General features: G+C 34.6%; 1 protein-coding gene across 1 annotated transcript in view; it reads left to right on the forward strand.

The window, feature by feature from the left end:
* The window catches only part of CLVS2 (clavesin 2), a gene marked incomplete in the record, with an annotated part of 43,770 nt that extends 29,873 nt beyond the window's left edge, over positions 1–13,897 (forward strand). The window contains 2 exon segments of the mRNA XM_072408846.1: positions 1,645–1,868; positions 4,774–13,897. Of these exon segments, the coding sequence (XP_072264947.1) occupies positions 1,645–1,868; positions 4,774–4,864 (315 nt within the window).
* Between the last annotated feature and the right edge of the window lie 3,730 nt (positions 13,898–17,627).

Here is a 17,627-nt window from a genome sequence, read left to right on the forward strand (position 1 = left end):
ACTATTGGTCATATGCAGTTATTACAGGGTGAACAGCAAAGTATAGGGTTTATGTTTGGGCCATTAGCAGAATTAGGGGGGAATTTTAAGGGATCTTGAATTTACATAAAGATATATTCCCAAGAAAATACTGGTAAAATGAATTTTTTTTTACAATTTATTGAAAAACACAAAGAATTGTTGTTGTATAGTCATATAGAATAAAACATTTGTACATGTATACACTTCAGTGCCCACTATTTCACATAGGCAATTAAATTAGATAATTAATTCTGATTGACTGCATAAATTGCAGTTATAATGATGGTTATCACATTTAGGGCCAAAATAGTCGGCACAATATTAATTATAATATATATATATATATTATAGGAGAAAATGCTGTAGTGTAATATGTATTGTCATCAGAGCTTACTGTGTGATCTCTAAAGGCATCTTTAACCAGGGCAAAGCTGATCCAGAGAAGCTCTGCTTCTTCCCGATGCAACAGATTATTTCAGTGATTTAATTTTGCTAATAATCGCAGGTAGTCAACATTTTCTTTTAGCCATAAGGCAAAAGTATCTAAAAAAATTGAAACAAAAGTTTAAACAAATCAATTTAAAATTATTAAACACTTATCTAATAGTATGTATTATTCTCAGATTCCAGAAAAAATGCCAGATGATGAAATGTCATTTAGTATTTTTTTAAAGTACAAATTGTCAAAATGGCACTATCATGCAAATTTATGTCTGTACACATCTGGTTGTATTTTATTAGTAAACTATTTATACAAATTGAATATTTTTTTCTTGCAATCAAAATCTAACATTAACAGAGTAAGGAAGCTCCATATCAAGTGATATATAAATGTGTCATTAAAAAAATTGTATAATTTCAATCTATTACATTGTGTTATTTAATTTTTGTATACTTTTATTATACAGAGCCAAAAAACCCTCTTTCTCTCTCGTTTGTATTCTTTTTACACAAACGAAGTTGTTATTTGTAATAGTTAGGGGTTGGCTCCAGGATCAAAACTGCTTACCAGCACACGACAGATATCAATAAGCTCTATCCATATCGTGAACTTTTACGTGAAGCTTTTCTCTTTTATTACATTATGTAAAAATTGGACTTGGACTATGAGATATCCTTAGTCATTGTCTAATTTTGGAAAAATATTTAAGGCTAAGAAATAGCAATTATTATTATTATTATTATTATTAATATTATTAAGCTGTATTTATATAGAACCAACATATTACAGAGTGGAGTGCCATACATTAAATAGGGGTAGCAAATGACAGACATATACAATAAATAACACAGGAGTAGGAGGACCCTGCCAAGAAGAGCGTACATTCTGCAAGTGGTGGTTGTAGAACACAATGGGGGGGGGGTTCTAGATAAAATTCTAGGTAAAATCACAGGAAAACTCCTTTTTCATTTTTTCCTTTTCCTTCCTTTCTAAAATGTAGGTAATAAAAATATATGCAATTAAATCTTCAGCTAACTGCTCTAGGGTTTAGGAAGGAAATGCCTTGAAACTAAAATGGTTACATTTATATTCTTCTGTTACATTTCTAGAGAGAAAACATATTTTATAAACCACCTGAATGTCTGTTACAAACTTCTAATTAAGTTCTATTTCTGTTACAGATATTTTTACATGGTAATAATCTTAACAGTTTGCATCAGCTGATCCACCCAGAGATCCTACCTTCTGAATTTGGAGGAATGTTGCCCCCATATGACATGGGAACATGGGCAAGAACACTATTGGATCATGAGTATGATGATGAAACTGATTACAGTGTAGACTCGTATAGTATGCCTACAAAAGTGGAAGTGGAAAAAGATTTATCTCCAAAAAACATGAAGAGGTATGTTAAATTAGATTTATAGTGAACCTTTCAGTAAAACACCAGTCTGTACTGCTAAATATATATATATTATATATATATATATACATTTTTTCAGTTTGCTTTCCTCCAGTGATCAGGATGGATCATTATAACATTTTAGCTGGTCAAAAGGTAGAAGGTGCAGCAGGTGGCCCAGAATCCCAGGCCAGAAAGTAAATGTGAGCCTGGATGATGCCGGGACAAAAATATTATGGTAAATAATAATCCCTGTAACTGTATGTAGGTTCAGACGTTCAGAAGTAATACTGCATCTCTGGCACCCTTCCAGACGCTCGACCACACCTAAGCTTTGGTCCTAAAGAACCAGTGTTTGTATAATTGAATGCTGCTGTTAGTGAGCAGTCAGTTTTGGGTCACTCCCATTCATTCTCAATCGAGCTGCTGTGAGTAGATGCAACATGTAGCATTTCCTCTGGGGCAGTAGTAGTTCACTGGCATGAAGTGCTAATGGCACCACAACCTCACAACCAGTCATGTAACTGCTAGACTCCATCTCTTTCAGTATTCACATTGATTTTTGACTTGGTTTTCTTTACAATGCCCCCACTTTCCATCATCATCTCTCATTATATGGCTTTTTTTGTCAACCCATATAAGTTAAAAATGGCAACACAACCATTCTCAAATACTATTATTTCATAAACTTATGCTTATATTTTATGAAGGAGTTTATTTACCCCATAATCATCTGACCACTTGAAAGAAAAAAGAATGATTACAACTTTTCTAATACTACACAGGCCTAAGACATGAAACCATGAAAAAACCAGCCCATTGCAATGTAAAAGGTTTTGTGCAATGGAACTGAATATGTAAAAGTGTCACATTTACAGAAATGTTTCTGATTGACAAAATGTCATGTAACTGCTATCATTGGGATGCTAATACGTGACATGTCAGTGCTAACCAATCTCTTGACAGTTATTTTAAATTGTTTTGCACTCTATGTCTAGAAAAAAAAAAACGCTCCTATAGGTCCCCCTGTCCCCTCTCAAAATCTACTGTATATCAACCTAAATAGGGTAATTTAACCTATTTATTAACCCTTTTATTGCTATTGGTCTTTGGATTTGGTCTAGGATTCAAAAGATTTACTAGCAAATAGCAAAGACTTTCGAAGAAACTCATTCCAGGTTTGCTGGATCACTCATCTTGACTGATGAAAGTGTATCTTCTCCAGCCCTGGAGAGCTTTACTAAATTAGGCCCATTGTCCACACAGGCATGGTCCACTATTGCCCCAATCAGGAAGCTGATCTAAGGAAATACCATGTATCTGACTATGAAGTGATCCCATGAAAACATTTAAAAGAAACAAACAAATAAAGAAAAGGGTGAAAACCGTATTTTAGAAGAAAAAAAGCATTTCAGTTGTTTATGATGCACAATGATTTAGCAAACTAAATGTTTTACAGTTAGGGTATACATATACCTAAAATGCATGTGTTCCTCAATGTGTTAGAGCAAAGGCAGCTGCTAGATCCAGTCATCTCCACTTTCCTTGTCTGCTCTCTCTGCTCGTTGTCTTGCGGGAGATGGAGCGCAAGCTTCTCCTATGTTTCTCTATGAGATTGTGCTACCAGGAGAGGGAGCTTCCTGAGCATGCTCAGTGTTAGCTCCCTGAGAGAGAGCGTGTACCATAGACCTGGAAATGACCAGCTGTGACTGCTCCCCACCCACCTTGTACTGTGAGATAATCCCAGCCGTAGCAGTACGAGAGCTGTGTCTATGCGTTTGTCATTATCCCCATGTATAAACCTTCACATCTCCTTCACTGATTGTCATAGAAATGTGAAATTTTATGGTACACAGGGGACCCTGAGAGCTGTTACAAAACTCAATTTCAGCCCCCTAAACATAACCAGTTTCCAGATACAGGGTCTCAGACGGTAATCCTTCTTTATGCCATGGAACCCTGCCTGGGGGAGGATGCTCAGTACCGCTCACTGCCGCCTGGAGTCAAATCTGCTGACACTGCGGTGCGAGGGACTGAGGGCTGGTGGGATACCTTCTGAGAACCCTAATTTCTCAGGAACAGATAGATATAGGGACCTGAAGATGTCGTAGTAAGAACATGTACCTCTTGGCTATCTGTCACATGAATTCCATTTCTCTGGAAGTATCCATTGCAGAGAATTCAGGATACAAAAAAGGTTAGTGGCCCCCTATAACTGACATAACGCATTGTATGGTGTAGTTTCTGCTCTTTGGTACCCAAATGGTGAGCTGGGAGCAATAAATGACCGGCCGGTACTGTATGATAGCTTTAGTTTTGTATCTTTCATTAATAAAATGTCACATTAAAAAAAGATAATCAAATGGTGAGTGCAGACATTCCTGATTTGTCAAAACTATTTAGTGCATGCACATTACGGTAACTAGAAACATTTCAATTTCATTTCATTTTAAATTAAAACTATTCTAGTTTTAAATACATATTTAATGTTTGTTAGCATTATAGCCTGCAAATTTTTACTCAATGTCAGCAGCTGTCCCTAGATGAAAAAAGGTTGGGCACCACTGTGTTAGAGTATGCATAAAACACAATACCAATGTTTATACAAAGCAAGTTTATTAGTATGCCTGAATGTCATTTTCTACTATGAAGTTAGTTTATGGGTTGCTTTCCACTTGACAGTAGCTCCTTTTTGCCTAGCAACATGCATATGAATAGAGATGAACTAGCAAGTAGTGTGCAGAAGTAACATTTTACTGTTTTTTTTTCCTTGGGATGAATATGTATTACTGCTGAAATGTTTTCCATTGCAAATTATAGACACATTATGTTAAGACATTATCCCCAGGGTCTTTGAGAACATTGTGCTGATAATCTGAAAAACATTCCTTTTTTAATCTATTTGCAGATCTCAGTCAGTAGTGGATCCTGGGGTGTTAAAACACAATGACAAAAATGAAGATGACACCACACAGCAGCCTCTCCTGTCACTTGATTAGCAGACTGCGCTGTTGCAAGACTCGCAAAGGAGAAGATTTTCTCTTAATAACTAAACCCTCTACTGGAATGTACCAACTGGAAATGTATCACATATGTTAATGTTGTAAAGTGTATTATTACAAAAGGGTTTCTCTTCTTTGCAAGTAATATGGGGGCCACCAGTTAATGCGTTTACTCTGTAAGTGCCAACTTGTTGTTTGTAAATAGAATCCAAAGTATTCACTCTTTCTTTAGAGTAATTGTTCTAAATGCTCCATTGAACACTTCTGTGAAAAAAAATGGATAAACACCACTGCATATTTAAAATTGTGTAATGTACAAAAAAAGAATTACAAAACAAAAAATATATTAATATACTAAAATTCATTCTTTTATATGAAGCCATATGAAAAGCCACTGCTTTTTATTCTGAATCTTGAATAAAGACAATACAGTATGTAATTGCTTTACTCCAAATGAGAAATGGAAGGGGCTTTTGTGCCTAAAATACTAAAGTATCAGGATAGATTACAAGGCAATGCATGTTGGTTTTATTAAGGACAACAGAACAAAATATATCTGTATTGTGCCAAACTGATTTGTAATTGAGATTTGTGAGCTTCTTTTTTAAACAGTATTATTATTACAGCAAGGCCAGAAAAAAATAGAGAGTGTTAAACCAGTGCCATTGAGTAGAAAACATTTAGATGTCATCTGAACTATTTTTGAGATCTCATTTGTTTAGCTGCACAGATGATCTTGTCAGGTTAGTGCTTCTCAGTAACAGAATTATTGTATGTTCATGATAGTCATATTTTCTTCAGTATTGTACACTGATTACTACGGGTTATTGTGTGATCACAGACAGCAAGCAAAAATCACGATCTGAATTTAGCACATCTGTTCAATTATTACTGTGGCTTAAGCTACATCTGTGTGTTTCCATTAGTGTTTTAATCCACATTTCTACACTGTTATACACAACTTTGTAATTAAATATTATGACACAGAGCGCTGCTGCAATTCTGCTATTTTAGTGGTGTGTGAAAGGTTCTTTTGTTTTGTTTTTTTTATCTGTATCCATTGTATTTTGTAAATGGTAATTACAGAAAATAACTTCTACTAACATAAAGGAATGGAAATACACTAACTTTAACAAAGCTATGTTATTTCACAGTATTGCTATGTTTACATTGTGTTTCACTATAGTGCTTGTTCAAAGTTCATTGTACCCAGTGTATAGTGGGTTTTGGACATGCTGTTTGGGTTGTAATGGCAAAGCCCAATTTTATTTTAGACATATTTCAACTAACTGGTATTTGTATCTTTTTTAGAAACAGTGATCTACGGATCTGCTGTGGTAGATCAGGTCACCTATTCCTTTTCAACCTCACATAAATTTAACAAATGTATTCAAGCAGAATATGTAATAAGTATTGCATGGTAAGAACATAAAACCTTATGTAAATTTGCTATATACAGATTACCAAAATGATCAATGCTGATCCTTTTAAAGTAATATGGCCATAAATTTTCTGCATTTTGTGTGATTTATTTGCTTAAAATCCAACTGTCTTTTTCTATTATTTCTGTGCATGTCTCTTAAATTGAAAATCAGGCATAGCTACTGTCATACTGGTTCTAGTTATTATTAATAATATTATTAATAAACAGGATTTATATAGCTCCAACATATTACGCGGTGCTGTACATAAAAAGGGGTTGCAAATGACAGACGTATACAGACAGTGACACAAGAGAAGAGGACCCTGCCCCAAAGAGCTTACAATCTAGTTGTCACTAAAATCTATTGTTTTAAAAGGAGACCAACACAATTCTATTCCATTCCACTTTTCCATTTGATTGAAGTCCCATGAATGCTACCTGCTATCAAAAACTACATATAAAATATACAATATATATTTTTTTTTTAACAAATTGCTTTATGTACTTCTCAAACTATCACTGGCTGCATGCAAGGAATGAGATGGAGCACAAATGTGGCCTTCAAAGAAAACATACAGCAGAGATTGGCAAACAAGGTTAAAAAAGTAAAGGTTAAAAAATATTATGTAATTTATTCTGAGCTTTTATTATTATTATTATTATTATTATTATTATGTGATTCCAGTTATTCTGTTTAGAAAAAAATATCTTCATCTGCATGCAAAACATTAGCTGTAGTAGAGAAGCAAAGTATGGTGTCTGCCCAATATTCTTTAGACCAGGGTTTCTCAACCAGGGTTCCTCCAGAGATTTCTAGGGGTCCTGTGAACAATGAGCAGATTGTTACAGTCAGGTCAGGTTAACAGATACCACTGATCTTTTTGGCTATCTGTAAGGGGTACATTCTTCCCACTGGCCAACAATGTAAGAGGCATTTTTCCCAATGACCATCACAATAATGAACTGTGAGCTGTGGATATAGTAATCCTAGTAGGGGTTCCCTGAAGACCAAATAGTTATTTCAAGGGGTTCCCACAAATTAAACAAAGGTTGAGAAACATTGCTTTGGACTATCTGCCACTGATACTCGAACACTGAGATGAAGGGTAAACAAATACATTTTTGGTCAACAAGTTCTTCTTAAAGCTTACATTATTACTGTGGCCCTTTGACGAAGACAAAATGTCTATACTTGTCCAGCATTTGGGTCCCCCAGAGTGTTGTGCTGCCTTGCCTTCTTTTCTGTTTGGTATGCCTAGAACATATGAGCAGGTACAGTGTCAGTTTTGTGCTTGATAATATGTCCATATGTACTAGAAAGCACCCAATAGTTTGGGGTGGAGGAATTTATTGGCTATCAGAAATGTGTTTGTTTAACATGACTAATAGAAGAAAACATGAAGCAGTAGGCTCATAGAATTGGGGGCCTGCTCAAGGACAGATGAATATATTTGAGTATGCCAATTTTGTAATGGCAGCCTGAAGGGGATTCCAAAGTCTGTGTTCGACTTTTTTTTAATTTAGGTCCATTTTTAGATTTTTTTTGTTTAATGTGAATTTCTAATCTTGTAAACTTATAAATATTTGACATATTGGAAATATTTTACAATATTTTAGAATACTCCATACCAAGCTCCTCCTATTGCTGCCACATTAACACACAGTTTTGTAATTAAGGAATACTTTGGACACATTATATATACAGTGACTTAAAGCAACACTAAGGTCTTTATTACTGGATACATGAAGTAAGGATCAACAACCAAATCAACAGATCAGTGCTTTTAGCAGTTTATTTGCTTTTGTTTGGTCTGGTTGGTTGCAAAGTTTGCTGAATATTGCTTCTCATTTCAATGTATTTTCAAAGTGTAGATGTAAGAAATACATATTTGTGTATCAGATAACTAAATGCTTATCAGTTGAAGATGCAACAAGGATGTGTTATGTATGAATATAGCCAATAATTATCCTTGACCTTATAAATCAATCAGTTTCTTTATTTCTTTGTGTGTTCCTTATTGGAATGGATTACCATTGCAAAATAGGTGGATCAATTTCATATTTTTCCCTTCTGTAAAGTTTCATCAAGGCTTTTAGTGTATTTATGAAAATGTATACAATTTTGGCATAGCATATGTGCCATGAACTAGTAATCGAAGGCAGTGTTGTGTTCACTGAATAAATAAAGGCTTTGTGGTGTGGTATATCATATTACTTAACATATTGATGTTGTCTAGAAAATGCATTAACTATAAATAATGCACATATGCAGGAACCATGATCAAGTGCGCTTTGACATTTACATAATGTACAGCTATTTTTAAAAGGAACCTGTGTTTGCTACGATTACATGTTGCGAATTACATAACCTTAAACGATTCCAAAGGATTACATTGGCAGACAAAATCATTACCCTTTTTTTCCTGATAAACAATTGATGGCTAATACAGTGCCCATTTTTTATTCAGTTAAGAAAAAGTATCTGTCATTTGTAATTATGCCACATAACCTATTGGCCAAGTCAGTATTTACCTTGTATCTTACTGGTTTCCTTACTAGTCTTACTGGGTTTCATTATGCACTTGTTTTAGTCATCTTTATTGAGACTTATGGCTAAATTCCATGCAAACGGCTATATACATATACAACATACTGTATACAAGAGATGTTTTATCTGTCAAAATATCCATATATTTTTTTCAGTCCAGAATTAAGTTTTACATAGTCTTTCCAGATCTTCTCAACTTAGTAAACATACTTTTCCCTTAAAGAGTTAGCTTGGTCACTTTCTCATCTCCAACATTGGGACAACATACACATACTCCCCATGTTAATTTTCAGCACTTGTGCACTAGAGCACACTAAACATGTCCCTATTGCTGATCATCCCTCTTCAAATTCTACTGTACAGGGTATTAGAAAGGAAATATGGCATATCAAGTGCAGATATTCACACTGACTACATTTAAAAATGTATTTTTTTTAACCTTTAATAAACATAGCTGCATTATTAGGTGCATTTTTATCTGCCCAGAGTTCAGCTTTAAATTCATGAATAAAAAAAACACTACAGGTAGTCCCCGAGTTAAGGACATCCGACATACGGATGACTCCTGGATATGAACGGGGCTTCCCTGCTTGCTCGTGTGCAGGATGGAGGCTGGATAGGGGGAGGGGGTGGTGTACATGACTTACAGAAGAAATAATTTGCGTAGCGCAAGCGAGTTATTTTGTAACTCTTTAATGATCAAGACAAACTTTGCGGTTGTTTCTTTTTCAAAACACAGCTTGCTTCAGAAGATAATGAAAGTTTAGGCTCCACAACATTCTTTTTTTTATTTTTGCTTTGTTTGTGATTAACTCACAGTGAAGATTTTATACAGTAACTGACACAACGCTACCTAATAATATGTTGAGACAAACATCTGTCCTAATTGCATTTATTAAAATAATGTACCGTCCATGACTTACATACAAATTCAACTTAAGAACAAACCTACAGTCCCTATCTCATATGTAACCGATATCATATATACCTTAAGATACCTGAAAGGCTGACTGTATATCTCTTTTCATGTTTTTTTACAATAGGATCAATCAGCCTGAGTGCTGTGATCCATAATTAACTAGAATGAGAAGACAAACCTTCTAGAAGAGTACACACTACCATTTACTAAATGTCAACCCATGTTTAATTCTTAGGTTATGTACAAATTCACAAATAATGAATATTATTACAAACAATGACACAGGAGGAGGAAAGAACCTTTCCCATCATGATGTTCCTAAAATACTAGACAATGAGATGGTCAGCATATGTGTGGCTTCTCAAAAGATCTGCAAAGAATGGCTATGTGTGAAAGTATGTTGGATCTTTTCTATCTCTAGCTGACAAATACATTTTGCCTGAAGAAGGGAAGGCAAAAGTTAAATTTCAATGTCACCCACTTGGATATGTATGAATGTTTTGGAATATATTTGTATTATTGTGAATTGTCACTTATTTAGTTTAGTATAAAGTGCATGATTATTTTAGGTACATTGGCCCTGATTTATTAAAGTTCTCCAAGGCTGGAAAGAATACACTTTCATCAGTGAAGCTGGGGGATCCAGCAAACTTGGATTGCATTTCCTAAAATTCATTAGCTATTTGTTAACAAATGTTTTTCATCCTCGACCAGATCCATTCCAGGTTTGCTGGATCACCCAGCTTCACTGATGAAAGTGTATTCTTTCCAGCCTTGGAGAACTTTAATAAAATAGGGCCATTGTGTGATTGGAATTCATATTTTTATGGATAACTGGGCTCAATTATGAGACATTATGGGAAAGAGGAAAAACTACTTAATGAACTTGTCATTTGGATGGTGGATGTTAGGTTAATGGCTCATTAGAAAATAAATGAACCTACATTATTAATACATTTTGTTTCCTTTTCCACCTTTTCTTTTTTTCATTAGCAGCCTACAAACAAATAAAGATGCCATTTTCAAAAAATTCAGGCTCTATAATACTTTTGGCATTAACTGATTAAACAAAATCAGTCACCAAAAAATATATTTCACCATTAAATATAACAAATCATAAACTGTTTTGTGCAGTTCCAACCAGCCATGGCTTATGTTTGCCCCCCTTTGTTTAGGATTGTTTCACCTTTTTATGTCTGTGATTTATTCAGATATCATTTTGGCTTGGGTTTAATGGATGGATTAAATTGGCTAATTGCTTTGTTTCATTGTGATCCAGAACAGCAGCTAGCAAACATAGAACTTGCTGGATGTATTAGGAGTTACCGTCTACTGCGTGGCAATGAGACACACTCCACAGAGACTGTAGGCCTTACATTGTAACTATGGTAACAGAGTGATATCTGCTGACGCTCCACTTCTCCAGCACATTATAAATATTTCATGTAGGAAAATGTCTCTGCTTCAATCCTTAAGATAAAAAAATACTGTCCTTTCATTGTAATTCATCATTTTGAAATTCAATGTAAATGAAATCTCTGTTTATGCTGTCCTTGTGAAACAATACAAAGTGAATAATAGCACTTATAAAACCATAAGGCATGTTTTATATGTAGAAAACATGTTATAACATCACATCCCTGTATGTGCTATATCTGTCAGCCTGTTATCTGCTAACTTACATTTTATATCGCTGCCATATATTTTAGGGTAGTGGCATTTAATGTATTATCTTCATGAAAAATAATTAGACTAATTAACTTTTTGCCAAATGTATGATAGTTGAAAAAACGTGGTATTGATCTATGAAAAACAAACATTCATTAATTCAGTAATTACTTTTAGGCCAGTACATATAGGTTTAATAGGGGATACATAAAGTGTAAACCCAAATGTTGAGCATCTCCTATTTGCTTATGTTTGGTGTTTTAAATATAAATTATTACTTTTTGTTAAATCTGGTTGATGATTCCAGAAAAGGGCCTTTAAAGGTAAAGGTTCTGCCAGAAATCTGGTGAACTAATAACTTCCTTTGTAATGCTGGTCAATGAGATGCAGAAAAATTGACTTGCAAATTTCATGAAAACTGCACTGATTTGAAACTGAGCCAGTCAGACTCTTAATGGATAGAATTTGATTGGCTAATTTTTACATTTGCAGAAAAACTTTTATGTGATCTGCAAAAAGTTGTATTTTTCATTGACCATTTCCACTCTTTTTGTTCTCTGATTGTAGTGCACAAAACACATTCCTCTATGTTGGGGAAGAGAATAGAAGGTGTTCTAAGGTCTTGTTCTAGGGTGATTAAGTGCAACATTACTAATAAACAAACACTCCTAATGTCACTCACTGAGCTGCCTAGGGTAAATTTGCCTAGGAAAAAAATACGCTTTTGTTGTATTTACTTACATCCAATTGTTATATTTGTGGGTGTATTCAAATAGTTTATTTTATGTAATTACGTGGTCTTCGTTTTTTTCCCTTTTTTCCATATTTAATCATTATGTGTTACCATGTTATGTGATACTGTATAATGATGTATTCTTATTTTTCTTATTTTACTTTTTTCCCACTGTTTTTTTCCCCCTATCTAGGAAAAAAGTAAAAAAAATGCAGCTAATTAGGGTCTTTTTTGAAGCAAGATTAAAAAAAGCTGTTAAAGCCATTATGAGATATTTGTAGGCTGTTTTACCATTGACAACTATCAAAAACACCTTCTTATTGTCTTAAGTGTAGAAAGGCATAACAAAGGCAATGCCATCTGGAACAAGCCAACCAGCTCTTTGGTTTCAGCTGCTGATTACACTTACTAGGTACTTTCTAATACATTTAGTTCTCGCCAGTAACAAACTGTTTCACAAATGTTTGAGGAATCTGTTGCTTTTTTCAAACTGAGCCATTTTAAGGGCCATATACTTAAAAGTTGAAGTGCAGGAAAAATGATAAACTACACTTGCAGTGGGCCATTACTACAAAGAATAATTTCTTAGAGAATTCCAGCTTCCAGGTGAGTAATGTAAGAAAAAGTGTTTTTAGTGGTACGCTAAAAAAAAAATAGAATTAACCTTTGCAGTGCAGGGAGCAGTTTAAATTTGATGAGGCTGCTGGAGACCTTGCGGGAAAACAATTGCAGGCTTGTCATAGGTATAAAGAAATCAATGTGCAAGAAAATGATTTTCTGTCTTCAGTTGATATATACCAAACAATTATTTTCACATTTAAGTAAGATCACATTTTCACATTAAGTAACATGTAAGTGTTTCCCTAGAGAGAGTTGTAAACACGGTATATGTGCAGTTAATACCAGTAGTAGACCATTTCATTTTGGTGAAGTTTACCTATATTACCTGTCCATTTTCATACCTGTTAAAATATTTATTGAAGCAGAAGGCAGATATAAATACATAAATAAATGCAGCTCTGTATTCAATAATGCATCTTTAAATGAATTATTTAAATAATTGGGTGCAAAAACTTGAATTTGACTTAGCACTGATTTCTGAGTGTGAAGGAAGAAGCAGATAGGAGGAGAAAGCAGAGGGATTGAGAGATAAGCTCATTGCTGTGCTTCTTCTCCTTTCACTGTTTATTCACATCCTAGGGCAGGTCCAGTGCAACCTGGGTACAGAAGAAGTTAGTTTAATGATGTTGGTTATTAGACTTTGGACATCTACTAGAAGGGTTAAATCTCTGAATATTTAGATTTTTGGCTAACGTTTTTCATTAAGTATTTACTGTAACGATGAATGCTTTGGTCTTAGTAATAATTAGGACATAGAAACTAGAACATTACAAAATAAATGTTTCCTAAACATCCATGACATTAATGCATGGCCATCAATGCTTTCATGTTTTATTTTTAGTCTGTGATACGGTCAGCTGCAGACCGCTGTAGCAAAATGACAAATCGGTTTCTGCTTTATTTTTTTCTTGATAATTGCTGTAACTCTTCAAGTAAGAGCTGACACTTGTGTGATGCTTGTGAAATGTTCCAACTGAACAAAAAGAATATTTTTACAAACTTCCAATGACCTGTTTAAATATAACTGAAAAATGTTAGGATATAAATATATATTTTATTTTATTTGTATTTATTTAACTTATTTTACCAAGAATAAACTTATGAGCATTCTGCCAGTTTCTGTGTCTTGAAGTGTGTCTGCTAATCAAAAGTTGTACATTATAGGAAAAAAAGTAGAAAATAACTAAATCCATAAATAAAACTAAGAGTGATATTTTTTATTTATTGTATAAATGCAAACGCAAACAACCAAAAATTGTGTTTTTTTTGCACTGCTCTTAACATTGCTAGAGTGAAGAGAGAGATTTTTGCTATGTGGGTTTTTGTGTGTTTGGTGATAAATATGAAAAAAAAAGTCACACAGAAATGTCTCGCACACTAGGAACAATGGGCCCTCAAGGATAATCACGTTTTGGTCCTTAATTCCTGTAACTGGTCTCCCCATTGCTCTGCCCAGATTTCCAACAGGGGAGTGGTGATTTCTTAAAGCAGAGATCAAATATAGAAGCTGGTGCAGTGGATGCATGTTAGGCCCACCTAGGACTTCCCTCTACTTACCTATGCTTTATCTGATGATCTTGATGGCGCCCACCCATATTTATGCCCAGACAGAAGCATTTTCCAGAATGAGGCTTTAAAGTGATTTCCATCCACATTTCAGGTACAGCCCCCCATTGTTGTTTTGTGTCCTCTTAGGGTAGATCTCCCTCTACATATGATGCAGCTGTAATGGTAATTTCTTGCTTGAAAATTAGCTCAAAAGGAGGTTTAACATCAAATAACATCTAGCTGGCTCTCAAAAATAAAGTTTTTGCAAGATACAATTTACCAGTCTATGTGGCATTTCTAACATGATAATCAGTAATTAATTCCACGCATCAGCACTCTTTTCTGTAGTTGCTCCTTATAACTGTGATACCAATGCCCCACCTTAATCCTTAAGTGGACTCCTTGGCGCTACATAAACATAATGTTACTCACGTATGTTACTGGGAAGGGCACAACATCAGGCCCACTTGGCCAGTTCCCTCATTTAGAAGACTTCCATGGCCTTCTAAGCCAAGAAGCTTTCTGCTTACAGGCTTCAACCAACTCCACCTCTCAATCTCAAACACCAATTCCTTTTTATAAGGACTAGGCATGTTCTTCTGAGTCACCCCCTATTCCTTACCTGGGAAAGGGATGGAGTGTATGGCCCAACTATTCCTTTTAAGACACTCCAAATGTGGATCTCAAGCAAAGAGCTCCAAATCTACAGCACAACAACTACTTTTACCCTTACCCAAGTCATTTACCTTTTTTTCCAGCTGAGAACAAGGAAATACTGAGGAATACTATTCTAACTAAGCTTTACACTTCTTAATACACTACAGGATGGTAAACTGGCTAGCACACTGTCAGATACATATTGAGTTGCCTCTTTCTGAAAGTGCTAATTGCATGATTGTCTCTAGATCAAGTATTTTCTAAGACAGTATTTTAACTAAATTTAAAACTTGAAACAAGCATGCAACCAAAGAAGTCAGAATTCTGTATCTACATGGTTGTTCCAAACATATACCTCAAGAAATACTGAAGTCAATAAACTGGCATAACAACCAATGTTTTCAGAAGCTATGGTAGCCACCGGGTTCAACTAAAATTGGGGTTCAATACTTATTTAAGCTGTTAAATGGGATTGTAATTTACAACAACAAGCAGACTGTGAATTGAGAAAAAACAACATATGCTACATCCTGATTATGTTTCCGCAGCCTGTAGGATTCGTATTATTGCATGGAATGTGCAAACTTTACTCCTACACATGCATCCAAGTATAAAACCATCAATTATAATTAGTATACATTTTTTGTGTATCGGTATTCAAGTCTATATGAGCACAGCCATTTATTTTAACTAACTAGTAGTTATTTTGTATATGTTAGGCAAAGCTATTTGTATGAAGCCAACTGACCATGAAGGTCATAAATTATTTTAGCTTTTATCTATTGTAAGGCAAAATTGGCTAAACATACATTTTTAAAAGTAAGTAAAAGTAGCCTCGTCGCAATAATCAACCAAAAGTGTTTTTTTGCTAGCATTACAGCGGTCTGTTTGAATTAGGAGCAAGCTGAATATTTTTTGGAATATACTAATATACTTGAAAATAGAGACAGCTGGAGAAAGAGACATCATACAGTAATTATATATATATATATATATATATATATATATATATTTATAATTTTTTTTTTCTTTAGTTCATTCAAGGTTTGTTAGTGGTTACTTGAGCTTTGGCTAAATACCCTTCAATCTGATGCTGCCTGCATAGATCTGAATCAAATGCCATCCGGATAACCCCAACAAACCTAAATATCTGTAAGGGAGGCATTCTAACCAGCACTGCAAGGGACATGTGACTCTGGTCAACAATGCGATGGAGAGCATTTTCCTCATTGACCAATTATTTTTAGTGTGATTTCCCTGAGAGACCTGAATAATATTTTAAAGGCTTTCTCTGGGATAAAGAGGTTGAGAAAGGGTGCTTTAGAATATAGAATGCAGCAGGCAATATGCTGTACATTATTGGTCTCTGATTGGCAATGCAAGGCTGTGAACAGACAGTGCAAAAAGAAAATCACTGAAAAGTTCAAATTCATTATCAAGTATCAAAGCCAACGTCTTAGCATTATGGGGCGAATCATGACAACCTACGCATTCTTGTCATGACAGACAGGTTCAGTTTAAAATTTACAAGAATTAAAATTGTTTTTGCTGTTTTAAACAACAATTTTTTATTTGTGTTTACTTCCTTTTTAAAAGAGAAGCACAAACAAGACTCTAGAAATGAGGACTATATCCAATGATGTTGCAAGGGAGTTCAACACCAACATGTGATCAAGGGGTCAGAATATTAAGGGGAACAGAGGATACCAGACTCTGTGTCTTCCTGAGGTAAATGGGACCCAGAAACACTGTATTTCTTTAGCTAACAGATGATGGATGTTCATCCACTCAAGACATCTTTATCTGGCAACATTTGTGCATTTTTTTGATCAACAACTAGGAGCCTTTCAAAAATGAGTGTCTATACAACTCAACTAAATTAAACTCAATATATAGGTAGGGAGTTTCCACTACAAACACCAATGATACCTAACTTTAAACTCCAGACAGATAATAAAGATTGCTTATAATTCAGTTATGTGTGTTTTAAAATTAATGTAGTTCTTCATACTATTAGTTTAAGTACCTGTATATTTAAATACGTTTTCAATAAATCCCTACAAAGCAAATCTGAGAGAATAAAAGAACACATGGTACAAGGTTATGGTACAATGTTGTAAACCTAATACTGAGAACCTGCTAACTGGAGGAGACACCATAATGAGCAAAACAATTATGTTATATAAATTTGGTAAAATACAGTGGAAAAATGTAGGCTTTTATTTTTGGCAATGCTGTCTGACAGAATTTCAAAGCCTACAATAAATAATTTAATACAACAACCTGAATGTCTGTGCTAAAAAAGACAATAGTGTGGTGGTCATTTTGAGGAATACCTTCTGGCCAGTGAGAAGACTGTCACCCTTACACAACCAAAAAGATCATTGGTGTCAGTTATACTGACTTTAGAGGCACAATTCGCTCATAGCTCAAGGAACCCCTAGCAACCTCTGGAGGAACCCTAAGATTACACCAAACCCTTGTTGACAAACACTGATCTATGGTATCTGTTATTTGTATGGTATCTGGTATTTTATGGCATGCTATGGCTTCCATTAAAAAAATCATCAATAATTTTATTTGATGACAAGTTATTAGTTTCTCTATATTTTAAAGAGAAATTATTAATAAAAATGAGAAGCT

Source organism: Pyxicephalus adspersus, chromosome 4 (assembly GCF_032062135.1).
Source record: "Pyxicephalus adspersus chromosome 4, UCB_Pads_2.0, whole genome shotgun sequence".
Lineage (NCBI taxonomy): Eukaryota > Metazoa > Chordata > Amphibia > Anura > Pyxicephalidae > Pyxicephalus > Pyxicephalus adspersus.